The sequence below is a fragment of the Crocuta crocuta genome, unplaced genomic scaffold (assembly GCF_008692635.1).
Source record: "Crocuta crocuta isolate KB4526 unplaced genomic scaffold, BGI_CrCroc_1.0 scaffold99, whole genome shotgun sequence".
Classification (NCBI taxonomy): domain Eukaryota; kingdom Metazoa; phylum Chordata; class Mammalia; order Carnivora; family Hyaenidae; genus Crocuta; species Crocuta crocuta.
The window spans coordinates 7,774,938-7,802,553 of record NW_027551560.1 but is presented as its reverse complement, the minus strand read 5'-3'; the positions used below and the strand labels follow the sequence as shown (position 1 = coordinate 7,802,553).

General features: G+C 36.7%; 1 protein-coding gene across 1 annotated transcript in view; it reads left to right on the top strand.

Annotated features, from left to right (window-relative positions):
* Positions 1–3,040: 3,040 nt before the first annotated feature.
* Positions 3,041–27,616, top strand: part of ZNF782 (zinc finger protein 782) — a 49,348-nt gene continuing 24,772 nt past the window's right edge. Inside the window, exons 1-3 of the mRNA XM_077749543.1 lie at positions 3,041–3,125; positions 5,302–5,357; positions 10,258–10,384. Of these exons, the coding sequence (XP_077605669.1) occupies positions 3,113–3,125; positions 5,302–5,357; positions 10,258–10,384 (196 nt within the window). The 5' untranslated portion in view covers positions 3,041–3,112. The remainder of the gene's footprint in view (positions 3,126–5,301; positions 5,358–10,257; positions 10,385–27,616) is intronic.

Here is a 27,616-nt window from a genome sequence, read left to right as displayed (position 1 = left end):
CACTGTCCTCAGACTTTACCTGTACAACCTCTCTTGCTGGTTCCATGCCTGTAGTGAGAATAAAAACCCAGCTGTGTTCAGAACGAGAATTGATTAATCCAGAAAGTAAAACACACACACACGAACTCAAGATCTTGCTCAATAGTACAAGCAGAAAGTAGGTGGCATATATAAAGGTGGATTCTAGGATATTAGACCAAGAAGGATGAATTGGTTTTGGATAAGGCCAAATTTATCAATACATGTGTATTCACTGTGGACTCAGGAGCATCCCATGGTGCATTTCATACCAATGAAATATATACAGACATAATTCATTTTATTGCACTTTATTGCACTTTGCAGATACTGTGTTTTTTACAAATTGAAGGTTTGGTGTCAATCCTGCATTGAGCAAGTGTATTTATTAGCACCATTTTCCAACATCATTTGCTCACTTCATGCTTCTGTGTCACATTTTGGCAATTCTCACAATATTTCAAACTTCATTATTCTATTTGTTAAGGTGATCTGTGATCAGTGATTACATGTTGCTGAAGGTTCAGATGATGGTTAGCATTTTTTAGCTATAAAATATTTTAAATTAAGATATGTAAATTGTTTTTTAAGACAATGCTATTGCTCATTTAGCAAACAACAATATAGTATAAACATAACATAAGTGTTATACATTGGGAAACCAAAAAAAATTCATTTGATTCACTTTATTGCAATATTCACTTTATTGTGGTAGTCTGGAACCAAAAGCACTATATCTGTGAGATATGCCTGTGTTTCCATAATGGGAATCTGACAAATATTTTTCAAAAGCTCTCTGAGTAGTTCTCATATGAAGTCATCTTTTTGGTGATCTGAAGGGATCTGCAGTGGTGGCTCTTTGATCCATTGAAATGAAGTAGATGGTCATCTTACTAAGATATTTCTTAAGATATACATCTATATATGAAATTCTGGGTCTTGGGGCAGGGAGCTGGGTGGCTTAGCTGGATAAGCATCAAACTCTTGGTTTGGGCTCAGGTTTTGATCTCACAGCTCATGAAAGCAGGCCCTGTGTTGGTGGCCTCTGCTGTACCTACAGTGCAGAGCCTGCTTGGGATTCTCTCTCTCTCCCTCTCTTTGCCTCTTTCTCTAAACTAACTAACTAACTAACTAACTAACTAACTAACTAACTTTAAAAAAAAGAAATTCTGGGTCTCATGGGAAGAAAACTAATACAAGTCATTACAACAGGGATTCAAATCCTCTTTCCCAGTCCTTGATATCTCCTACTTTACAGACAGGAGGCTTTGACTGAAGGGCAGACTGGGTCCCTTTGACAAAATTCTTGATAACTTAGTCACAAGCACATACAATTAATCATTCCCAAAAAGTCCCCAAGGGAGACCTGTGGCTATATACCAGTCGAATCTACTTCAAGCTGAGTCTACAATGTAGAGTGTCACTATTGAAAATATGGCTTCTGCGATTACAGTCTCACTTAGGGGTAGCTCTGAAATGTGTGGTGAAAATAAATCTTCCCAGTGGGCAGAATTTAAGTAGGTATATTTAGTTGCTCACTTTGTGAAGAAGAGATATGTCTTGAGTTTAGATATTTTATTGATTCATGTCCAGTAGCTCAATGAATTGTTCAGTAGGAGGGTGCTAGGCAAGAATAAGACTGGAAATTTGATGACAAAAAGGTCTGGAGAAGATATATGTGGATGGAATTCTAGGAATAGGTATTGAATGAGGTTTATAAATACTTAACTGAGGATAGGGCACTGGAGGGAAGAGTACAAGTGAGATTTGGGTATTTATTCCTTTGGCTCTCTGTGCTGAGCCATGTAATGGCCATTATAATATTTCTCTTCATAAGGCCACAGCTCTCATGAGAGAGGCCTTTTCTGACAGATTCTGGTAATTACCTATAGTCACTATGGGCCTGGTGGTGATAATGCCTCCCTATCATCACTAGTTACAGGACACTTTACCAACCCTACCCATGTTTTTCAAAAGCCCTGTTTATCAAACTCTTCTCAAGGTCTTATTGTTTCTTGACAATTGACACCTCTTTCTTGAGGGGACCTAATAGTCTCCTCGTGATCAAAACAATTCTGATCACAAAGCCCATGGGGATAGGAAATTTGATCTCTTTTATTTGATTTTGCTATCCAAGCATCTAGAATGATGTCTCCTGCACAGCAGATTAGCAATAAATTTTTCTTATATGAATATATGTAGTGACTGCTTTCTCTCAATTATTGATTTTATGTCAAAGTCAATTATGGTTGATTGCTTTAATATAGTTTGAGCAGCATGTTTATGCTTCTATTTGTAATTCCTTACAGAATGACAAAGAATTATAAATGTCAACAAGAACAAGCAAACTGGTCTATGCACATGGAAATCCAAGATAACATAAAAATTTGTTGCAATAAGAGAATTCAACAATGCTAATGTATAAAAACCAACAGCTTTCCTATATACATCTACACGTACAGCACCTGTCTTGACCCTCCAGTAGAACCTCTACACTGGGCTCCTAAGGGCACCAAGGCCGGTGGCAGCAAAGGGACACGGTGGAAGTCCCAGGTCGAAAAATTATAAAATTATAATTTTACAGCTATATCATTTCAATCCTAAAAAATCTCAATATTCATGGCTTTTTTCTTTACAAAATCAATTTTCCTACATAACTTCAATTTTTTTTCACACTTCACCTAAGTAACCATCATTTTAATATTTTCAATATCCAATCCATATTCACATTTCCCGCTTGTCTCCAAATAACCTAACGGGGAAAACACTATTTCAATCGATCGCCAATAGCGGAGCACCCTCTATTCAAGCTTCACCCTTAACCTCTTTGACCTCGGAGAGAACCTGGGCAGGAGATTATTAAGAACACCATCTTCCAGCTTTCTAAAATACGGGAAACCAAAAGAGTAGCTTCAAAAGTGGCCATGGAGATCTATGGGAAATGTAGTCCTGAATCTTTAGGCTTCGCGCAGCACTCTGGGAAGAATATTCGGGCCTCTTCTGCGCAATGGCAGTCGTTGCCCCGCCTTCTCATTCGTCTCGGGACTGCAGGCCAGCGATTTGGGAGCCCCCAGGTCTGCTCCGAAAGTAAAGGATGCGCACCTGGGGTGAGAGTGCAGGGGAGCTCTCCATGGGAGGGGTGCGCTTGCGTCTAGGGTTGGAAGCGGGAAATCTTTGGGATACCCCTGGTAGGCGCCCCGGCCGACCCTCGACCGCCGGAAGGCCGGTGGGGGCGTAGACTGGAGAACCCCGGCCTTCGAACGAGGGGCGCGCCGGTAGGGCCGAGCCCGGTCCTGAGCAGGTGCCCGATGAGGGCCTGGGTGTGCAGATGAGGGCCTGGGTGTGCCGGGACCGTGTGGTCCGGCCGGCCTGCTGCCCGACTTAGTGGCGTGGGGAAGGAAAGTGCGTTTATAACGCTGTTGATGACCATAAGTCAGCCGTGAGAGCCTGAGCCGCGGAGCCAGAAAAGGCCAGGGTACATTTCAGCAGAGGCGATAGAAGGAATCTGGCTAAGAGTCCGGTTTCTCATCCAAAATGGTATTAATATGACTGCCCCATGGTGTTGTTTTGAAACTTAGATCTAAGTCATCACTTATAAAGTATTTAGATAAGTGCCGAGCACTACTCACTGATTAAATAACAACTGCTCTTATAGTTAGAAGACACTGTGTTCTTTTCATTGGATGGTTTATTGTAACCTCACAACCACTGAAAAAAAAAAAAAACAACCCTCAGGCTTAGCTTGGTGGAACGATGTGGGCAAGTCACAAACTAGCTGTGAGGAAGTTTGGATACCAGGGCAGGGGTGCTTTACTTCCAACCTCAGGCATTGTCTAAATATCACATTTGCCTAAAACCAGCATTGCAGCTTTCACAGCACTTAGCAAAGTGGCCTGTCCCCAAATTCCCAAGGATATAAGGGAAAGTGAATGTAGATGGAATCTGACAATATGTCAAATGTATTCTGAGATTTTTAGTGTCTCTTCAAGTCCGTTGGGTCAGACAGAGATTCCTGACTCCTTCTGCATTGTAAGGCTGTCTTTAAGTCTGATATTATAATGAGTTCCAAGAGTTTTGCCCCTCAAATGAATTATTTCTTAGGTCCGTGTCCCAGTTGCCTTCAAACAAAGCAAACCCTTGTAAGGTAGGAAGCAGGGCACCTGGGTGAACAGGAGTCTTACCTGGAAGAGAGCACGCCTCTGACCTTAGACCTCTCTCTGGAGCTTCAAAGAGACAGAAGGGCGCAGAAAGGAGCAGATCCTAGATTTGCAGGGCCAGAAGCAGTTCCTGATCCCTTTGTGCAGAATAAGCTACACTTAGTGATGACATCACCTTCAGAAGCCACCACCCTGTGTGACAGTAGGGGGAGGGCAGCCTTGAGAAGAGTGAGGTGAGCTGGGGTGGTCCAGGGGCTACTCAGGAGAGGCCACTTCTTAGAGAGCTTGTGAAGGCAAGGTCTGGGGGTACCCTAAACCAGGCAGAGGGAGAAAATTCTGCTTCCCTTAAATGGCCCCCACTCTACAGATGTTGCACTGCTGTCACACCTGTCCATCACCACATGTGACACTAATGACATTATCCTCACAGGATCCCAGAGTTGTAATGAGAGAAGTGTTTTCCAAAGTTACCTGCTTCTCTTTTGAAAGCTTTAAAGACACTGAACCTAAAAGGTTGAGTGACTTATCTGGGAAAACCCAGTTTGTGAGAGAGAAGGAAAAGAGTACCGTTAACACTTTCATACATAAGTCACCAAAAACATCTTATCAAAAGGGACTTTTGAAAAATACATCACAGCCGAAACAAACAAAACTTCCTGTCTTGAAGCAGCCCATGTCTTTTAGTAGGCTTGCTGTGGTCTATCTATACCAGGCGGTAAATAATATTACTGAGAAAAATAATGTAAATGATGCATGCTGAGTATTTACTAAGTTAATTTTACTGAAAGAGTAGTGTCTCATCCTTTGGTGTACTTTAGTTCAGCTAATCTGTTGATTTTCTTTGTGTCAGTCGGAAGGACACCTGCATTATTGTTAAATCATAGTTTATGTTCACTCAGTATAAAACTGCAGATTTAATAAAGCCCATGATCATTTCCGAGTCACACAAAAACAGGTGGTACTGCCTGTACATGATCCTTCTTCTCATGCCTTTTCAACATCCAGAGGGCCCCATGCCTATGGGGAGGATGATCCTTGACTGGGGTGCTGAGATTTGGGGAAGTGAAGGTAGGAGCTGTAAGACAGGTCAGATCTCAAGACCCCTGTCTTCTTTCTGTCCCTTCAGCTGGACCACAGTTCTCTGCACTCTCCCAAGAGCCACAGAAAATGAATACACCTCAGGTGAGCTCTTCCTTTATTCCCCACTTAGTATTGGATTTATGAGGTTTAGAAGGATCGGTGCATTAAATGGAAAAGGAGAACTAGAAATAGGTCACAAGGGCTCCTGGGTGGCTCAGTCAGTTAAGGGTCCTACTTCTGCTCAAGTCATGATCTCATGGTTCATGAGTTCTAGCCCCACATTGTGCTCTGTGCCTGGAGCCTGCTTCAGATTCTGTGTCTCCCTCTCTCTCTGCCCCTGCCCTGCTCACACTCTGTCTCTCTCAAAAATAAATAATAAACATTAAAAAAAACTTTTTTAAAGAAATAGGTCACTTCAATCTTGAGTAAAAATATACACTGTTTTACTATCAACTGTGAAGTTTGCCCTCAGCTTTTGGTAGGGAACCTTTGTTAGGGTAGGGTTAAGTTCCCTCCATGTACCAGTTTGCAAAGATTCCATGTTAGTCATAAATATGCACTGAATTATTGATTACCTTTTGTGTATGTATTAGAATAAAACTATAGCTTATTTCCTTTAATCTAGAAATACTGTCAATAGTGTGATATATTTTCTAATTTTAACTTGAATTCCTGTATAGCCCCTCATTGCTAACAAGTGTGCTAAGTTGCTTCTTACATATTTTCCTCAGGGTTTTTGCTAATACTATATTCAGGATTTTTGTTTCTGTATCCACAAGTTGGTTTAGGCTCTACCTTCTTGTTTCTCTGTTCAATTATGGTATCATGGCCATAGTCTCATGAAAGTAAGTGGAGAACTTTTCTGCTTTTCTTTTCTAGTAACTTAAGTGACAAAATTATATTACATGAGGATTTTGTAAAATTTACTTATAAAGTTGGACCTTACGAAGGTTTTTTTTGTATGGATAGTTTGGTTATTGACTTATTAGTCATAACACTCTACTGGATTTGTATTTGTATTTTTTTCTTTTAAAGACTTGCAGCTCCCTCCCCCTGCCCCTTTAATTTTAGAGAGTGTGTGTGTGAGCAAGGAGAGGGGCAGAGGGAGGGAGGGAGGGGGAGAGGGAGAGGGAGAGGGAGAGAGAGAGAGAGAGAGAGAGAGAGAGAGAGAGAGAGAGAAAGAGAAATCTCAAGAGGCTCCATGCTCAGCACAGAGCCCAGGGAAGGGGCTCAATTCCATGACGCTGGGATTATGACCTGAGCCAAAATCAAGAGTCAAACGCTTAACCGACTGAGCCAGCTAGGTGTCCTGTATTTTTTTCTTAATATAATTTTTGTCATTACATTTTCATAGAAAATTGTCCATTTTTATTTGCATTTTTAGATGTATTTCCATGTACTTACTAATAGTATTCTCTTAGGATTCAAAAATCTTTATCTGTTATATCAGTACTTCCTTTTTTGGTCAGCTTTTGAATTTTATTTTAGCATAAACACTGCTAATCAGAAAAAGACAAAATATGTTCTAGTTGGCCCAATCTGAAATCTAGAATTTCAGGGTCTGAGGGTCTTAATATTTTGTGCTGGCAGCAGACTCTAAATATTGGGAATAGAAGAACATATGCTTGCCACATTTGTGATCTCTACCTTTGCATACCCACCTCTCAGCATTCTGTCTTGACAAAAATATACTTTATCCATTGAGTTACCTTGGCATCTCTGTGGGAAACCAATTAGTAATGCATGTGTGAGCCTGTTTCTGGACTCTCTTCATTTCTGATGACTTGTGTTAATCCTTTTGCTAATACCATACTGTCTTGATGAGTGTCTCTTTACAGTAACTCTTGAACAAATCCGATAATGTGAGCCTTCCAACTTTGTTCTTTTTCTAAATTGTTTGGGATATTCTAGGTCCTTTGCTTCTTTGTAGAAAGTTTTGAAAATCAGCTTGTCTATCTCAAAAAAAGCCTGCTGAGATTTTTATTTTGATTGCTCTGAAACCATAGAATCTGTAATTTGGATCAACTTGGGAAGAATTAACATCTTGATCGTAATGAGCCTTCCAGTTCATGAACACAGTATCTCTTTCCATTTAGTTAGGTGAAATGGAGGGTTTTGAGGGTTTGGGTTTTATCCTTTTATGTCAAAAGGGTAGTGTTGACTAAGTTTACAAGAATAATACTGTCTACTATCTGAAGATAGACTCTAGACTAGAAGCAGGAACAATATAGGAACCTATTCTATAATCCTATCAAGAAATGATGATCATAAGGGTGTTAGTAACTTTGAAGTGGTCCAACTCTGGATGTAATTTAAGGTAGAGCCAACAGTCTGAGAGTGTGTGTTTCTTTTTTATAGCCTTGCAAATAGAGCATGCTGTTCAGCTTACTAAATTTTTACCAATGTGATCTTAACAGTCTCTCATTTTATAAGCCCTTTTCTTCTCATGAGTGAGGTGTGAAACATTTTTTTGTTTGTTTGTAATTCATCTATGTTTCTTTTTTGTTGAACTATTTATCCCTTGCCTGTTTTCCTGTTGATGTGCTGATTTTAATTACTGTATCCAATATATCATTATAGCTCTTTTCTGTGCTATAAATTGCCCAATTTTCCTGAAGTTTTTTTGTAGTTTTGCCTTGCTGATGATTTTTTTGTCATAAAGGTGTTTAATTTTTATGTCAAATTTAGCAGTTTTTTTCATTTATGATTCCCAGATTTTCAGTCATAGTTGGGTGTTTCCCACTCTAACATTGTAAAATAATTGTTCTGTGTAGTCTTCTGGAATTTGATTTTATTGTTTACATTAAGATCTTGAATACATTTTAATTTTTTTAAATGTTTTATTTATTTTTGAGAGAGAGAAGGCACACGCATGAGCCAGGGAGGGCCAGAGAGAGGAGGACAGAGGATTTGAAGTAGCCTCTATGCCGACAGCAGAGGGCCTGATGCAGGGCTCAAGCTCATGAACCATGAGATCATGACCTGAGCTGTAGTTGGATGCTTAACCTACTGAGCCACCCAGGTGCCCTCATTTTACTTTTTATTCTGCTCTGTAGTACAAGATATAGATTATGCTTCTCCCAGATGGCCATCTAGTTACCCTATGATATTTTTGTGTCCAGCTTTTTTTCATACATTTGAATGATATCACCTGTATTCAAATAGGAAATTTACTCTGTTAATAATTCTTCCTATTACACCCTTGGTTCTATGTCTTATTCAGTTTAACCTTGGATGTCTTTTCACACTCTTATCATTTCCCTGCCACTTCTGCCCTCTTCTGTGTTTGTATTAGATTGTGACCAGCATTGTCCTGTTTTGCTTATCTAATACAATCTTACCCTCTATCCTCCAGAATTTGTTCAAATTTTCCGGACTTCTGCTGGGATATTTCTCTGTATTCCTCTTTTGTCATGCTTTTATAGTAGGTTTTGTATTTTACCTGACTGGTTTTAAAGGCAGGGATATGCTTGGTCTATAACCTTGAACTAGAGGAGTCATGCTTATAATTCTCTTTTCTCTTAATTTCCAGTACTCTAATCTTTCTAATTTCTCTTTCTACCATTTCAGAATTCTTTCTTAGCCTTCATTGCCTTTCTTTTTCTACCTTCCTCTTAAATTTTGGTATTCTCTTGAATTCCCTACATAGTGCTTTTCTCTCCTGATTCTTTGTTCTTTTTGAGCCATCCCTTTTTCTCTGATAACTTCAGTTATCATCTTAATGACCTATATCTTCTAAATCCTTATTTTCATTTTAGACCTCTCTCTGTTAGAAAATCATGCAACCAACAATGAAATAAATAATTCCATCTGTATGTTCCCTAGGTATTTTGAGTGCAAATGAAGAACATTTGCCTCACTGTGACCCAACCTCTGATCCTTAATTATTCTTCACATCTCTGCATATGACATCAATATCTACCCAGTTGCTTGTGCAGCATCTGTGTATATAGTTGCACAGAAAAATAATAACCAGATTTTGTTTCTTATAAGAATTAGTTTCCTATTCTTCATCTTTGCCTGAGTATAATTCATCTCTTAAATTGGGTCTTTGTTTTGCTGTTTAAGACATTGTCCACTGTTAATATTGATCAATGGTTCATAACTGGTGTCGATTTTGCTCCCCAGAAGACATTTAGCAATGTTTGGAGGTATTTTGATTGTTACAACTGAGGATGTTGCTGGCATCTAATCAGTAGGAGACTAAAATCCTAAAATACACAGGATAGTCTTCCACAAAAATAGCATTATCTGGTCCACGGTGTTGGTAGTGCCAGGTTGAAGGAATCCTGTTCTAAAGCATTACTCCTGAAATATGAATCTGGTGGTGTATAAATACTTCCCCAGTCTTACATGTATCTCTTCATTGGTTCTCTATTACCCCAGCACAGATCTCCAGCTTGGGATGTGTATACTGTACAGACTGCTAAGTGTAATCTGTTTGTGAATGGGAAATGTATACAGGAATCCTATTTGTAATAACTTTACCTAAAAAATAAGACATTAAGCTTTCTTATTATATTAACTGACAATATATGTATGTAAATTAAAAGTAAATATAAATAAGGGAGCATGGATGGCTCCGTCAGTTAAGTCTCCGATTCTTGATTTCAGCTTAGGTCATGATTTCTTGGTTTGTGAGTTCAAGCCCTGTGTCACGCTCTATGCTGACAGCAGAGCCTCCTTGGGATTCTCTCTTTCCCTCTCTCTCTCTCTCTGCCTCTTACCTGTGCGTGCACATGTTCGTTCTCTTTTTCTCTCTCTCTCAAAATAAACTTTAAAAAAAAGCAAATATAAATAAATCCGAGCACGAGAATATATTTTTTTTACTAATCATGTGCATATCCCCAAAATATAAGACTGAATTAGGGCCATGATAATCATATCCTTCATAGCATTTTGCTTTAAACTCTAAACAGTAAACATAATAAGACTTAGTTTCCAAAAGTTTTTTCCATGTCCCTGATTCTGGACAGATTGATTAGAATTGTGCTGTTAACAGGCATCAGTGTCATTCAAGGACGTGACTGTGGAGTTCACTCAGGAGGAGTGGCAGCAAATGGACTCTGCTCAGAGGACTCTGTACAGAGATGTGATGCTGGAGAACTACAGCCACCTGGTCTCAGTGGGTAAGCACACCTTACCATGTGACTCCCTGTCAGCTTTTTTCTTTTTCCTTTTTAAAATATTAATCACTTTTGCTGAGGTGTGTTTAATAGAAAATAAAACTCAGGACTTTTGAGTGTACACGTCAGTGAGTTGTGAAAAATTACATAGTACATTTTCATCATAGGACTCATAATTTGGAATGTTTCCATCATCCCTAAAAGATCCTTGTACCCTTTTGCGTTGAGTCACCTACCTCAATCCCTGCCTCTCAGACCCCCAGCTATCACTGATATGCTTTCTATTGCAAGCACTTTGCCTTTTCTCAAATTTTATATAAATGGAATCATAAAGTATATAGTCACTTTTGTCTAGCTTCTTTCATTTAGCATACTGCTTTGGAGACTCATGGATCTGTGTCATCCTTTTGGTTGGGTTTTTTTCCAGTTCTGGGCTATTATGACTCAAGCTATTATGAACATTTACATATAAGTCTTTGTTTCAATATGTTTTCATTTCCCTTGTGTAAATACCTAGGATTAGATTTGCTGGGTTTTCTGAGAAGTTTATATATTACTTCATAAGAAACTGCCAAATGTTTCCAAGTTGGCTCTCCTGTTTTTCATGCATATAAGCAATGTCTGAGTGTTCTCACTGCTCTTTGGTGACCAACATTTGGTTTGGTAAGTCTTATTATTTTTAACCATTCTAATTAGTATCTAGTTATTATGGCATTTTAATTTGTGTTTCTCTGGTGACTAACTTTATTAAGCCTCTTTTCATGTGCTTTTTTTACCAATAATAATCTCCTTTAATGAAGTAATCACATCTTCAGCTCATTTTTTTAAGTTTTTTGGGTTTTTTCATCTTCTCAGAAGTTCAGACCTTTGTCTAATATATGTTTTACAAACTTTTTTCCTCTATCTTTGTCTTGCCTTCTTAAGCAAATGTTTTCTGATTATTTTTGATTTTTACATATACTTTTTAAAAACCTTTTTATATGACAGTAATTGGCACAATTTTATATTTTGCACATTTCCTCCAATGCTCAAATCTTAGATAACGGTAATATATCAACACCAGTAATTAAACATTGGTCCAGTGTGTATAAATAGCTTTGTGCCCTTTTATCACAATTAGAGATTTTTGTAAACACCACAACAATCAAGATACAGAACTGTCCTATCACCACAAAGATTTTTCTCCTGCTGCTTCTTTATAATCATACCCATCTTCTTTCCCACACCATCCAACAGTTTCTCTACCAACTACTGAAATTCTCTGCATCTACATAGTATTCCACCGTATGAATATAACATAGTATATTTAGCCATTCTCATATTGAAAGATATTTTGGTTGTTTCTAATTTGGGGCTATTATAAATAAAGCTGCTCTGAACATTCATGTTCAAGTTTTTGTGTGAACATAAATTACTTTCTCTCTGGGATAAATGGCTTAGGAGTATGATTGGGGTTGTATGGTAAGTATATGTTTCACTCGTTAGCAAACTACCAAACTATTTTTTAGAATGGGTATACTATTTTGTGTTTCCACCAGCAGTGTATGAGAAATCCAGTTACTCCCTATTTTTCCTAGTACTTAGTATCATCACTATTTTTTGTATTAGTAGTTGTAATGAGTGTCTAGTGGTAGCTTATCATGGTCTTAATTCGTATTTCCTTAATGGCTAGTGATGTTAAATATTTCATCTATGTATCCTTAAGTAGGAAAATGTCTGGTTATGGCTTTTGTGTATTTTTTCCATCTTTACTGATAATATAATAACAAATAAAAATTGTATATTTAAGGTGTGTACAACTTAATGTTTTGATATATGTACATATTGTGAATCAATTGCCACAATCAGACTAATTAACATATCCATGACCTAACCTAGTTACCTTTGTTTCCTTTGTGGTGAAAACACTTAAAATCTGCCCTCTAAGCAAATTTCAAGTAAACAATACAGTCTTATTAATTATACTTAGATTGCTGTAATTAGATCCCCACAATTTATTCATCTTGCATAACTTAACTTCATACCCCTTGACCAACATCTCCCGATTCCTCATCTTCCCAGCCCCTGGAAACCACCATTGAACACTTTTTCTATGAATTTGACTCTTTTAGGTCCACTGAAACAATATTTGTCTTTCTGTGTCTGGTTTATTTCATTTAGCACAATGCCCTCAAGGTTTATCCGTGTTGGGGCAAATGTCAAGATTTCCTTCCCTTTTTGGCTAAATAATGTTCTATGTGTGTTGTGTGTGTATGTGTCTGTGTGTATATGCATGTATACATACATCTTTAGTCATTTATCCATCAGCAGACATTTAGATTGTGTCTTAGCTATTGTGAATAAAGCAGCAGTGAACATGGGGGTGCAGATATCTCTTTGAGACCCTGATTTCATTTCCTTTGGATATATACCCAGACATGAAATTGCTGAATTATCAGGTAGTTTTTTGGTTTTGTTTTTTAAGATTTCAAGTAATCTCAACACCCAACATTAGGCTTGAACTTACAACCCCAAGATCAAGAGTCATATGCTCTACCAACTGAGCCAGCCAGCTGCCCCTAGAGTAGTCCTGTTTTTAGTTTTTTGAGAAACAATCATACTGTTTTCCATACCAGCTGCACCAATTACATTCCCAGCAACAGTGTACAAGAGTTATGTTTTCTTTACATCTAACATTTGTTATCTTTTGTCTTTTTGATAATCACCATTTCTAATACGTGATACCTCACTGTGGTTTTGATTTGTGGTTAATAATTAGTGATGTTGAGCACATTTTCATATCCTTATTTTTTGTATGATTTCTTTTGAGATATGTCAGTTCAGGTCCTTTGCCCATTATTTTAATCTTTTCTTTTTTGCTCTTGAATTATATGACTTCCTTATACATGTTGGGTATATACTCATTATTATTATTATTTTTGAGGATTTTCTCCCATTCCATTGTTTGTCTTTTTACTCATTTCTTTTGCTGTCCAGAGGTTTTTTTGGTTTGATGTAGTCTCACTTGTAACTTTTGTTACTTGTGCTTCTGGTATCATATCCAATACACAATTGCCAACACTGATGTCAGGGAGCTTTCTCTCTGTTTTCTTCTAGGAGTTTTATGATTTTCAGGTCTTATGTTTAGGTCTTTAATCCGTTTTGAGTTTACTTTTATATGTAGTTTAAGATAAGAATCCACTTTCATTCTTCTGTTTGTGGCTATCCAGTTTTCCCAGCACCATTATTGAAGAAACTGTTCTATTTCCATTGTGTATTCTTGACACCATTGTTTAAGACCAGTTAACTATAGACGTATGCATATATTTCTGTGACCTCTGTACTACTCCATTGGTCTAGATGCCTGTTTTTATGCCAGTACCTTAATGTTTTCACTGTTCTAGTTTTGTGTAGTATATTTTGAAGTCTGGAACTGTGATGCTATTGCAGGATTTTTTTTTACCTCAGTACCTGGGGTTTGTTGTCTCGCCACTTCAGGAATGAAGAGGTGGACACAAAATGAGCAGCAAGCAAAAGTTTATTCGAGTATAAGAGCAGAAAGGAAAATAGTATGAAAGCTCTTTACAGAGAGGGTGCATTCAAAAGTGAATGCCTGCAGACCATAGGCAATGAACTTTGTGTATCCCCACCCCCCATACTTCCCCCTTAACCCTTCTCAGGTTCTACCCATATTGGCTTGATAACTCTAGATGCTGAGTTGTCCATTCCCGATTGGCTCTATTCCATTGTATGAGGGGTGGTCTGTGGTCATATCATTCCTTGTGGGTCATATGTTTTATGGTCTACTTATTTTTAGTTAGATCTTTTATCAAATTCCTGAGGGAAACTTGAGGGGAAGTAAGCATTGTCTATTACATTCTTAGGAGGAACCTTATGCCCAAGGGGGGTTGCTGTGGTTAGACACTCCCAGCATGCTTCCAAATTCTTCCAAAATATGTGCTTTTCCCTACCCAGGGGAAAACCCAGTACATTGGGTTTTTGCTTTTGCTTGACTCAGATACTTTGTAGATTACTTTTCCTTTCTGACCCAGTGTTTATTCACCTGTGTTCTATTTAGTTTCCACATTTTTTGTGAATTTTCCTATTTTCTTGCTGTGTTGATTTATAGTTCAGAAAAAATACTCATTAACAAATTTAAGAAGACTGAAATCATTCTGTTTGTTTTGCAACCTAACATATGATTTATCCTGGAGAGTAATGTGTATTCTTGAGAAAATGTGTTTTCTTTTGATAGATGGAGGGTTCTATATATGTCTGTTAGATCCAATTGATCTATCGTGTTGTTCAAGTCAGCTATTTCTTTATTGATTTTTATGTCTAGATTCATTAGCCATTATTGTAAGTGAAGTACTAAAGTCACCTACTTTTCATTGGTCTCAGCTTCTCTCTTTAGATCTATTTAGGAAGACTTTAGAGATCTTACAGGTTCAATTCCGAACCATCACAATAAAATGAATACTACAATACAGCAAGTCAAATGAACTTTTTGGTTTCACAATGCATATAAAAGTTATGTTTACACCATACTGTATTCTATTAAGTATGCAATAGCATTATGTCTAAAAAACAATGTACTTCTCTTACTTAAAAAATAACTATTGCTAAAAAAATGCTGATCATCATCTGAGCTTTCAGGAAGTCATTATTACTGATAACAGATTGCCATTAACAAAAATAAAAATAAAAAGTTTTTTAATTTTAATTCCAGTATAGTTAATATACAGTATCCTGTTAGTTTCAAGAGTACAATGTAATAATTCAACAATTCTGTACATTCCTCACTGCTCATCAAGATGAGTGTACTCTTGGGGCGCCTGGGTGGCTTAGTCAGTTAAGCGTCTGACTTTCGCTTAGGTCATGATCTCGCGGTTCGTGGGTTTGAGCCCCGCGTCGGGCTCTGTGCTGACTGCCAGCTCAGAGCCTGGAGCCTATTTCGGAGTCTGTGATTCCCTCTCTCTCTGACCCTCCCCTGCTCACACTGTCTCTCTCTCTCTCTCTCCTAGAAATAAATAAAACATTAAAAAAAAAAAAAAAGATGAGTGTACTCTTAATTCCCTTTACCTATTTCACCCATACCCCCAACCACCTCCCCTCTCCGAACCATCTATAGTTGAGAATCTGTTTTTTGACTTTTCTTTTCTTGTTCATTTGTGGTTTTTTCATTAAATTCCATATTTTAGTGAAATCACATAGTATTTGTCTTTTTCTGACTGACTTATTTCGCTTATTAGCATTATACCATCTAGTTCCAGGTGTGTTGTTGCGAATGGCAGGATTTCATTCTTTTTTAAGGCTGAGTAATATTCCATTGTGTGTATATACCACACCTTATCCGTTCATCTATTTGTGAACACTTGGTGGTGCTTCTATATCTGGGCTATTGTAAATAATGCTGCCGTAAACATAGAGATGCATATATCTTTTTGAATTAGTGTTTTTATATTCTTCCACTCAGTAGTGGAATTACTTGATCATATGGTAATTCTATCTTTAATTTTTTGATTAACCTCCATACTGTTTTCAACAGTGGCTATACCAGTTTGCATTGCTACCAACAGTGCACAAAGGTTCCTTTGCTCCATATCCATTGTTTCTTTTGTTTTTTATTTTAGCAATTCTGACAGGTGTGAGGTGATGTCTCATTGTGGTTTTGATTTGGATTTCCCTGCTGATGACTGATGTTGAGCATCTTTCCATTTGCTGTTGGCCATTTGTATATCCTCTGTAGAGAAATGTCTGTTCATGCCATCTACCCATTTTTAATTGCATTATTATTTCTGTGTGTGTGTGTGTGTGTGTGTGTGTGTGTATGTGTGTGTGTGTGTTGAGTTGAATAAGTTCTTTATAAATCTGTATACTAATCCTTTATCAGATATGTCATTTGTAAATATCTTCTGCCATTGAGTAGATTTGTCTTTTAGCTTTGTTGATTGTTTCCTTTGCTATGCAGAGGATTTTTATTTTGATATAGTCCCAATAGTTTATTTTTGCACTTATTTCCTTTGCCTCAGGAGACATAGCTAGGAAAATGTTGCTATGACCAATGTCAGAGAAATTACTGCCTGTGCTCTTTTTTAGAATTTTTATGATTTCTGGTCTTTAATTAATTTTGAGTTTATTTTTTGTATGATGTAAGCAAGTGGTCAAATTTCATTCTTTTGCACGTAGTTGTCCAGTTTTCTCACCACCATTTGCTGAGGAGACTATTTCTTATTGCATATTCTTGCCTCCTTTGTTGAACATTAATTGACCAGTTAGTTGTAGGTTCATTTCTGGGCTCATTTTTCTGTTTTATTGGTCTATGTGTCTCTTTTTGTCCCAGTACCATACTGTTTTGATTACAGAGCTTTGTGTGGTATAACTTGAAATCTGGAATTATGATATCTCCAGTTTTATTCTACTTTTTCAATATTGCTTTGGCTATTTGGAGTCTTTTGTGGTTCCATACAAATTTTAAGAGTGCTCTAGTTATGTGAAAAATACTTTTGATGTTTTGATAGGGATAATATTAAATCTGTAGATTGCATTTGGTTGTATGGACATTTTAACAATATTTGTTTTTCCAGTTGTGTCGGTGGGTGAGGTGAACTTAGGGTCCCCTTACTCTGCCATCTTCCCTGTTAGTCCTAATGAAAACATTTGAAATATTTTGAGAATTATCAAAATGTGATAAAGATACAAAGTGAGTGAATGCTATTCAAAAAACGGCACCAGTAGACTTGCTCAGTGTGGGGTTGCCCCCAGCCTTCAATTTATGCAAGATGCAATATCAGTAAAGTACAATAAAGCAAAGCACAATAAAATGAGATATGCCTATACGTGTGTGTGCACACACACAATCTGATGTTAGGTGTGTGTATAATTATGATATCTTCCTGTCAAATTGATCATCTTATCATTATATAGTGACTTAGTTTGTGGAGGGTTTTTCTACTTTATTTCCATTTTGTTGATATAAGTATAGCCACTCTGCTTTCTTTTGGTTACTATTTACATAAAATATCTTTTTCCATCCATTCTCTTTCAGTCTATATGTGTCTTTAAATCTAAAATTAGTTGTTTATAGACAGCATATCTCTAGATCCTGTTTGTTTGTTTTTTTAATTCATTTAGGTATTCTATGCCTTTTAAGTTGGGGTTTATTCTGTTTACATTTAACTATTGATAGGTGATGACTCATGCCATGTTGTTAATTGTTTTCTGTCTGTTTTGCAGCTTTTTGTTTTGTCCTTTTCTTGTCTTGATGTCTGTACTATTTAAATATTTTTTTCTGTCATTTGCTTGGATTTTTTAAATCTTTTGTGTATCTGTTATAGATGTTTTGTTTGTAGTTAGCTTGACAATTGCATAAAATGTCTTGTAGTTATAACTGTCTATTTCAAATTAATAACAACTTAACTTCAATTGCACATAAAAACTCTGTACTTTTACTCTTTCTTTCACAATTTTTGTTCTTGTCATAGTTCTCTTCATATTATATATCCATTAATAAATTTTTAAGTTAGTTGAAAGTATTTACATACCACTATTACAGTGTTATGTTCTGTTGGCATATTTAGTTTTAATGAGATTTATGCTTTCATATACTTTGTGTTTTCATTTTGATTTGAAGATCTCCTCTGATTAAGTGCTTCTTGTAAGGCAGATCTAGTGGTAACAAACTCCCTTGTTTTTTGTTTGTCTGGGAAAGACTTCTTTTCTTTATTTGTAAAGGATAATTTTGACTGGTATGGTATTCTTGGTTGAAAGGCTTTTTCTTTTAATGTTTTGAATATATCATCCCACTGTCTCCTAACCTGCAGAGTTCCTGCTGAGAAATCTACTAATAGTCCTACCTTCTATTTGATGAGTCACTTTTTGCCTGCTGCTTTCAAAATTCTCTTTGTGACTTTTGACAATTTGATTATAATGTGACTTGGTGTGCTCTTATTTAAATTGGATCTTATTTAGGGTCCTTGGAGCTTAATGAATCTGGATGTCCATTTCCCTCCCTAGATTTGAGACCTGTTTAGCTATGATTTCTTTAAATAAACTTTCTCTCTTCTCCTGAGACTCCTAGAATGAATATATTTGTTCTTTTGTTGGTTGTGTTGCATAAATCCCAAAGATGTTCTTCACTCTTTTCCATTGCTGCTGCTTCTCTGACTAGATCATTTCAAGTGACCTATCTTCAGATTTACAGATTATCTCCTCTGATGAAGTCTTCTGTTGACATTCTTTATTACATTCATTGTGTTCTTTAGCCCCAGAATTTGCTGGGTTGTTTTTTTTTTTTAACTTTTATGATTTGTCTTTGTTGAACTGCTCATTTTGTTCATGAAATGTTTTCCTGGTTTCACTCAGCTGTCTATCTGCGTTCTTTTTTAGCTTGCTGATCTTTTTTAAAACAATTATTTTTAATTCTTTGCCAGCAAATTCGTAGATTTCCATATCTTTTTGGTTACTGTAAATGTATTCCTTTCTTTTAGTAGTCTCATGTTTGTTTGGTTTTTCATGTTCCTTGTAATTTTGTGCTGATGTCTTTTGTAGGAGCATTCACTTCTTTTACAGACTGGATTCAGTAAAGAAAGACCTTTACCTGAGGGTGGGTACGAGGGGGCTAGTTGGGTCATGTGTGGAAGCTACCACCCTGGCAGGGGTGGGCAGCATAGTATGGATGTAGGGCAGCTCCATTAGCAGAAGTCAGCACTGGGGATTGTTGGCAGTGAAGGCTGCAGATGTCTACAGGAGCAACAAGAGCTTCTGGGGTCCCTGGTGACAAAGGCTGTTGGACTCCCCCTGGTCTCCTTTGCCCCACTGATGGATATCATGGCCATGAGGCTCTCTTTTGGTGTCAAGTTACAGACACAGAATGGCAGCACCAAAGTCCAGGACTCAAGCATGTGCATTGTATTGCCAGCGTGCAATGGCTCCAGCCCCAGAGGGAACACAGTAGTGTCTCCTGCTCCAGAGGGACACAACAGCTGGGCTCTGGGCAGCGTAGGCAAAGATATAGGTGTCCTTAATGGAGAAAGCTGCAAGCTGTCTTTTGTGATAATGAGGACTGTTAAGGTCCTTGTTAACAAATGCGACAGGGGTCCTTTCTGCTCTTTTTTTTCCCTTAACAAAGGAATATGGGTGAGGGAATTCCTCTGGCACCAAAATGTGCCATGCTAGAACATGGGGTGATACATATAAAATGTTTTCTCTGCTTTTCTGTGCCACTGTCCTCAGTTTTTATACTCTATAGGTTGCTACAGTGTGTTAATTATACTCTAGAGCTGACCCAGATCTATTTTCATCAATGTATAGTTATTAGATCATTATTGAGAAACAATAGCTGGGACTCCCTAGTCTATCTTACACTGGAGTCTTCTTTACTTTTTCCTATGATTATATTTTCATAATTTATTTATTTTATAATTGGAAATTTGTACCTTTTAACTCCCATCACATATTTCATTCCCCCTTACCCCTGCCTGTGACAACCACCAACCTGTTCTCTGTATCTATGCACTTGGTTTTTGTTTGTTTTTAGATTCCACATGTGAGTGAGATCATATTCTGTTTGTCTTTCTCTGCCTGAATTATTGTACTTAGCATAATGCTCTCAAGATCCATTCATGTTGTCACAGATAGTAAGATTTCATTCTTTTTTAGGGCTGACTAAAAGTCCATCTAAATAAATAAGCACAAATATATGTAAATACATTTTCATATTCATTTGTTTATCAGTGGACACTTGGATTGTTTCCATTTTCCTGGCTATTATAAATAATGCCAAGTGAACATGGGAGTGAATATATCTCTTTTAGTTAGTGTTTTCATGTTCTTCACATACTCAGAAGTGGAATTACTGAATCACATGGTAGTTCTATTTTAATTTTTGAGGAACTTCCATACTGTTTTCCATAGTGATTATACCAATTACATTCCCACCAACAGTGCATAAGGATTTCCTTTTCTCCCCATACTCGCCAACACTTTTTATTTCCTGTCCTTTTGATAATAGCCATCCTAACAAGTGTGAGGTGATAACTTCATTGTAGTTTTGATTTTCATTTCCGTGAGTATTAATGATAATGATGTTGAGCACCTTTTAATGTACTTGTTGGCCATCTATCTGTCCTCTTTGGAAAAATCTCTTCAGATGCTCTGCGCATATTTTATTTTGTTATTTTTTTAATGTTTATTTATTTTTGAGAAAGAGAGAGACAGAGCGTGAATAGGGCAGGGGCAGAGAGAAAGGGAGACCACAGACTCTGAAGCAGTCTGCTGGCTCTGAGCTGTCAGCAAGAGCCCGACTTGGGACTCTAACTCAGGAACCATGAGATCATGACCTGGGCCGAAGTCAGATGCTTAACCGACTGAGCCATCTAGGCACCCCTGCCTATATTTTAAATGAATTGTTTGGTTTTTGCTGTTGAGTTGTAGGAGTTTTTTATATATTTTGGATATTAGTCCCTTATCAGATATATGGTTTTCAGGTATTTTCTCCCATTCAGTAGGTTGCTTTTTTCATTTTGTTGATGGTACCTTTTTTTGTGCAGATGGTTTTGTTTAATGTAGTTCCACTTGATTTTTTGCTTTTGTTGCTTATTCTTTTGATGTTGAATCTGAAGAACTCCTCACCAAGACCAGTGTCAAGGAACTTGCTGCCCTTGTTTCCTTCTAGGAGTTTTATGGCATCAGGTCTTAAAATCAAGTTTTTAATCTATTATGAGTTAATTTTTATATATGGTTTAAGATAATTGTCCAGTTTCATACTTTTCCATGTGGCTGTCCAATTTTCCCAACACCTGTTTAGAGACTGTCCTTTCCCTATTGTATATTCTTAGCTCTTTTGTAATGAGTTGATTGACCATGTATGCATAGGTTTATTTCTGGGCCATTTCATTGATAGGGATTGCATTGAATCTGCAGATTGCTTTGGGTAGTATGGGCTTTTGAACAGTATTAATTATTCCACTCCATGAGCACAGAATATCTTTCCATTTATTTCTCTTATTTAATTTTTTTCATCAGTGTCTTATAGTTGTCAGTGTATAGGTTTTTCACCTCCTTGGTTAAATGTATTCCTAGGTATTTTAGTTTTTTATTGTAACTGGGATTGTTTTTGTTGTTTTCTTCTGATAGTCTGTGTATAGAAACAACAGTTTTATATTGAGTTTTTATATCCAGCAACTTACTGAATTCATGTATTCAAGCAGTTTTTTGGTAGAGTCTTTAGAGTTTTCTATGTGTAATGGGTCGTCGGCAAATAGTGACAGTTTTACTTCTTTCTTACTGATTGGATGCCTTTTATTTCTTTTTCTTGTCTAATTGCTGTGGCTGAGACTTCTAGTAGGATGTTAAATAAATTAGTGAGAGTGGGCATCTTTTTTCCTGATCTTAGAGGAAAAACTCTCAGCTTTTCACCATTCAGTATGATATTAGCTCTGGGCTTGTTATATATGGATTTCCTTATATTGAGATACATCCCCTCTGTACCAATTTTGTTGAGAATTGTTTATCATAAATGGATGTTGAATTGTGTCACTTTTTCTGCGTATTGATATGATCACATGATTTTTTATTATTTTGTTAATATGGTATATCTCACTGATAGATTTGCAAATATTGAACCATCCTTGCATCTTTGGAATGAATTTCACCTGATCATGCTATATGATCCTTTTAGTGTGTTGTTGAATTCAGTTTGTTAATATTTTGTTGAGGACTACGTATATTCATCCAGAGTATTGGCCTGCAGTTTACCTTCTTGTGATGTTCTTGTCTGGTATCAGAGTAATGCTGGCCTCATAAAATGAGTTTGAAAGTGTTCCCTCCTCTTACTTCACATTGTTGTTGTGGCTGTTGCTTTACTATTGAATTTTGTGAATTTATATAAGCCTAGATATGAGTTCTTTTTCAAATACATGATTTGTACATTTTTATACTAGTCTATGACTTGTCTTCTCATCCACTTCATAAAATCTTTAGCAGAGTCTAAATTTTTAATTTTGATGAAGTCTAACTTATCAGAGTATTTTGTTATTGTGTCTAAGAATGCTTCACCAAGTTTTTGGTCCAAAGGTTTTCTCCAAATTTTAAAAATTAGGTCATTTTACATTTATCTTTACATTAATAGTACATTTTGAGGTAATTCCTGTATAGTGAAATTTAAGTTGAGATCATTTCTTTTGCCTGTGGATATCTAGTTGTCCTCACCATTACCTTTCTTCCATTGAATTTTTTCCTTTGTCAAAAATCAGCTGGCTGTATTTTCATGGGTCAGTTTCTGGGTTTTCTAAATCAGGTAGAGTGATGCTTCCCAAATCATACTTCTTCAACATTGTTTTAAGTCTTCTGTTGTGTTTTTTTAAATCTTTCTTGCTCTGGCAGTTACATTTAATGTATCAGTTACCAATTTTGTAAGAGCTAACATCTGTACAATCCATAAATAAACGATACACACTTATTTAGATTTTTGATTTCTTTTATCAGGGTTTTATAGTTTTCAGTATAAAAGTGCTGTATGTTTTATTCAATTTATACCTTAGTGTTTGATTATTTTGAGGGATTGTAAATGGCATTGTATTTTACTTTGTGTTCTTATCAGTTGCTAGTTTATAGAATATTTTTATATGTCCTTTTATGCTGAGAGCTTGCTGAACTTTCTGAAGAGTGGTAAGGAGCAGACATACTTGCCTTGTTTCCAGTCTTAGAGGGAAAGCATCAGTCTTTCACCAGATTATATTATTTAGCAGGAGGTCTTTTACATTCTTCATCAACTTGAGGAAGCTCTCCTAGTCTGTTCCCAGTTTCAAGAGAGTATTTCGTATGAATGGATATTGAATTTTGTCAAAAAACATTATTTGCATCTACTTGCTATAAGTTTACAGTTTTTCTTATTTATCTCATTAATGTGGTAGACTACATTGAATGATTTTTAAGTACTGAATCAGCCTTGCATACTTGGAATAAACCTTACTTGATCATGTCATATAATTCTTTTTTTATTGCTAAATTCTGTTTGCTAATATTTCTCTTAATGTTCATTTATTTATTTTGAGAGAGAGAGAGAGCAACCAGGGGAGGGGCAAAAAGAAAGAATCCTAAGCAGGCTTTGCACTGTCGGTGCAGAGCCTGATCTGGGACTCAAACTCACAAACCATGAGATCATGACCTGAGCCAAAATCAAGAGTCACATGCTTAACCAGCTGAGCCACTCAGATGCGACATGTTTGCTAATATTTTTAAAGTAGTTTTGTCCTCGGGGTGCCTGTGTGGCTCAGTTGGTTAAGTGTCCAACTTCGGCTCAGGTCATGATCTAGCGGTTCGTGGGTTCGAGCCCCGCATCAGGCTCTGTGCTGACAGCCAACTCAGAGCCTGGAGCTTGTTTCAGATTCTGTGTCTCCCTCTCTCTCTGACCCTCCCCTGCTCACGCTGTCTCTCTCTCTGTGTCTTTCAGAAATAAATAAAACATTAAAAAATTTTTTAAAAATAAAGTAGTTTTGTATCTTTATTCAGGAGACAAATAGGTTTGTAGTTTTATTCTGTCTTTGTCTTAGTATTCACATCATGATAATGCTGACCTCATAAAACTAGTTTCAAATTGTTCTCACCTTTATATTATCTGGAAGAGATTGTGTGAAAATTATGTTTATTCTTGTTTAAATGTTTGGTAGTATTCTTTAGCAAAAGTATCTGGTCCTGGAGATTTCTTTTGTGTGTTTAAATTACAAATTCAGTCTCTTTAATAGTGATAGGACAATTTAATTATCACTGTTAGGTTAATTATAGTATTTTTGCTTTTCTAGCAATTAGTTCATTTTATCTAACTTGTCAGCTTTATGTGCATAGAGTTCACTATATGATTCAAAGGAATCATTTTGGTTATCATCTTGGTATTGGTGTGTTCTGTTTTTAATACCCTTGCTTTATATGTCATATTGATCATTTGTCTTCTTTTTTCTCATTCACTGTTACTAGAAGTTTGTCAGTTTTATTCTTTTCATCCAGCGTCTTCTCACTGGATTTTTAAAAATTGTTTTCTCTTTACAATTTCATTGATTTTTGCTCTTGAGTTTTCCTTCTGCTGAAGTTGGGTTTATTGTGCTATTTTATACTTTTTTTTAAATGTTTATTTTTGAGAGAAAAGGAGCGCAAGCAGGGGAGGGGCAGAGAGGAGATACAGAATTCGAAGCAGGCTCCAGGCTTTGAGCTGGCAGCACAGAGCCTGATGTGGGGTTCAAACCCATGAACCGTGAGATCATGACCTGAGCTGAACTTGGATGTTTAATCAACTGAGCCACTCAGGCACCCCTATTGATTTGAGACTTTTTTTTTCTTTTTTAAAGTAAACATTTAGTGCCATAAATTTCTCTCTCAGCATTCCTTTAGCTGCATTGTACAAATTATGTATCAAGTCTCTAAAACAAATTCTTCATTTATATCTCCTAGTGTATCTCCTTCTGTGGTAGATTACAGTAGTGATCTTGAAGAATTGTATTAAAGCATAACTATTTACTTAATACTCACTAGTTGGTAGATACCTGTGCAATTCTCGAGCTATTTAATAGCACAGCCTTTAATTTTCCTAGAGTGGTTTGAACACTTAGCCAAACACTCAACTACGTACTAGACAAGTAATTATGAAACAAAACACAGAATGTTGCTTTCAGAAAGCTCAGCATTCTAGGGGGAAATTAAAATTAAATTATATAAGCAAATACAGCTCTGCAAATTTGATAAGCACCAGGAAGCAAAATTATACAATGCAGTTTTTCTAATTGCAGTGTTTGACTTCAGGGAGCTTAATGAAACCTTTCCATTAAAAAAAAAAAAATATGTGCTATTTGTTGAAGCTGGGTGGGGGAGGTGTTCACTGGACTACATGCTATTGTTATGGAAGTTTTCAACCTCAGAGAAAAGGGAAGATTAAGATAAAATGATACTTGAGCAAATCTTTAAGGAAAGTGTAGGAATAACTGAAATAAGGAAATATGAATATTCCAAGCAGAAAAGAACAACTTCCAAACTCCTTGTAAGAAGAGAAGACAGTGAGCACAGGGTCCTAAAAACAGATTAACAAGACTGGAACAAAGAAAGCAAGAGGTTATATGGCATAAGATGTGAAAGAGAAGATAATATATTTTCTTGAAGTCATATTTTGAAATTTTTAAGTGATAGTAATGTTTTAAGTAAGATAGTAATACAATCATATCTACCTTTAGGAAATACAAATCAGATGCATTAACTTTACCCAAAATCTCATCTCTAGGAATTTATCTTAAAGCTATACCTGCACAGGTACAAAATAATATGTATACAAGGTTATACATTACACCATTGCTGGTAATAACAGTAAAATATAAACAGCCAAGAGTTCATCATTGACTAGTTGATAAACTTGGGTTACATCTACCCACAAATGAAGACTATGCATTCATAATGTGAACAAGAGTTTACACAGAGGTAAGGAGTAATATTCCTGTATAAAGTCAAAAAGCATGAAGCAGAGTAGTGTGTATAGAAAGCTCTCTTTTTTAATTAAAAAAATATTTTTTTTAATGTTTTATTTATTTTTGAGAGAGCGAGACAGCGTGAGCAGGGGAGGGTCAGAGAGAGAGGGAGACACAGAATCTGAAACAGGCTCCAGGCTCTGAGCTGGCAGTCAGCACAGAGCCCGACACGGGGCTTGAACCCACGAACCGCTAGATCATGACCTGAGCCGAAGTTGGACGCTTAACCGACTGAGCCACCCAGGTGCCCCTAGAAAGCTCTCTTTTGAGTAAGAAAGAAAGACAGGAATCATGTAATTGCTTATATTTGCAAAAATGAAGCACTAGAAGAAAAATCAGAAAATAATAAAAGTAGGACAGGAGGGGAATGAATGGAGGAGACAAGAATGGAAATGAGACGTTGAATATACAGCTTATTTTACATATTTTAAAACTACACTAAATTTAAAAGCAATTCCTAAGTGTGAAAATTTCAGAGACTGATGGTTCCAAATAAGATTAATTAGATATAGTTCATTCTGTCCCTCACTTTAAGTCCGTCTAAAACCCTAGACATTACATATAAAGGAAACATAGGAAGACTTTGGACAGTGGAATGAACAAAGGGAAGAGACTGGCTGGTGATCCCAGAACCCAAGAAAGAACACCCAGTTTCTTCATTTTTATTTTTGCCTAACACATCTAAATTCAGTACTGGATGAAACCAACAACTCAGACAACCCAATGTATGTAAGCCACTGTGCCTGGACGAAATAAATCCCAGTAAGACTCCATTCTCTAGACAAGTAAAAGGAAAGGGACAGCTTAGAAAGAAAATTTTAGACAATTGCTTTACTTCAGCTGTACAACATGGGGAAAAAGTGACGTGCCTCTATCAGTAAAGACTGACTTCTACCACCATTCTCCAGTAACAATGTACTTCTCCATCTTTCCAATGGGATGATGTCAGAGGAGGACAAGTAGAGAGCCAGAACTTTCACCACTGGTCAGTGGGTCAGCAAACACTGGCCCTAATCCCTACCTCATGGTGTCAGTAGAGGCTAAATGGAGAACCTGGACTCTAAACCTCTAGCAGTAAGAAACAGTGTCTCTCTCTCTCCAGCTGCCATGGTGTCAGAGGAAGGGTACTAAAACTGAAGGTGAAAAAGATCTAGAATCTTATAATGCATAGAATGTCCAGAATACAATTTAAAATAATAATAATCATAGTAATAATAACAATAACAATCAGTGAGGTGGTTATAGCATATGAATAAGTTAATAACATCATTAGCAAAAGGGGGCTAGGGCCATAGGAATACTCTGCTGTAAGGTGCTTGCACTATATGTGAAGTGGTATGATTATGGTGTTGTTTAAAGATGGACAAAGATTGCTTTAAAAGGTATATAAATAGTAGAAAATCGCTAAAAAGATTTTAAAAGAAGTATAAATGATATACCAAGAGAAGGAAAAAGATGGATTCATAGGGAATGTTCCTTGAAAGCAGAAAGGCAAGGGGCAGCTGGGTGGCTCAGTTGTTTGAGCGTCCAACTTCAGCTCAGGTCATGATCTCACGGTTCATGGGTTCGAGCCCCATGTAGGCTGGAACCTGTTTCAGATTCTGTGTCCCCCTCTCTCTCTAATCCTCCCCTGCTCACTCTGTGTTTTTCTCTCTCAGAAATAAATAAAAGACATTAAAATAAAAATTAAAAAAAAAAAAAGCAGAGAAGGCAAAAAAAAAAAAAAAAGAGGGGGGAGGGAAAAAAAAAA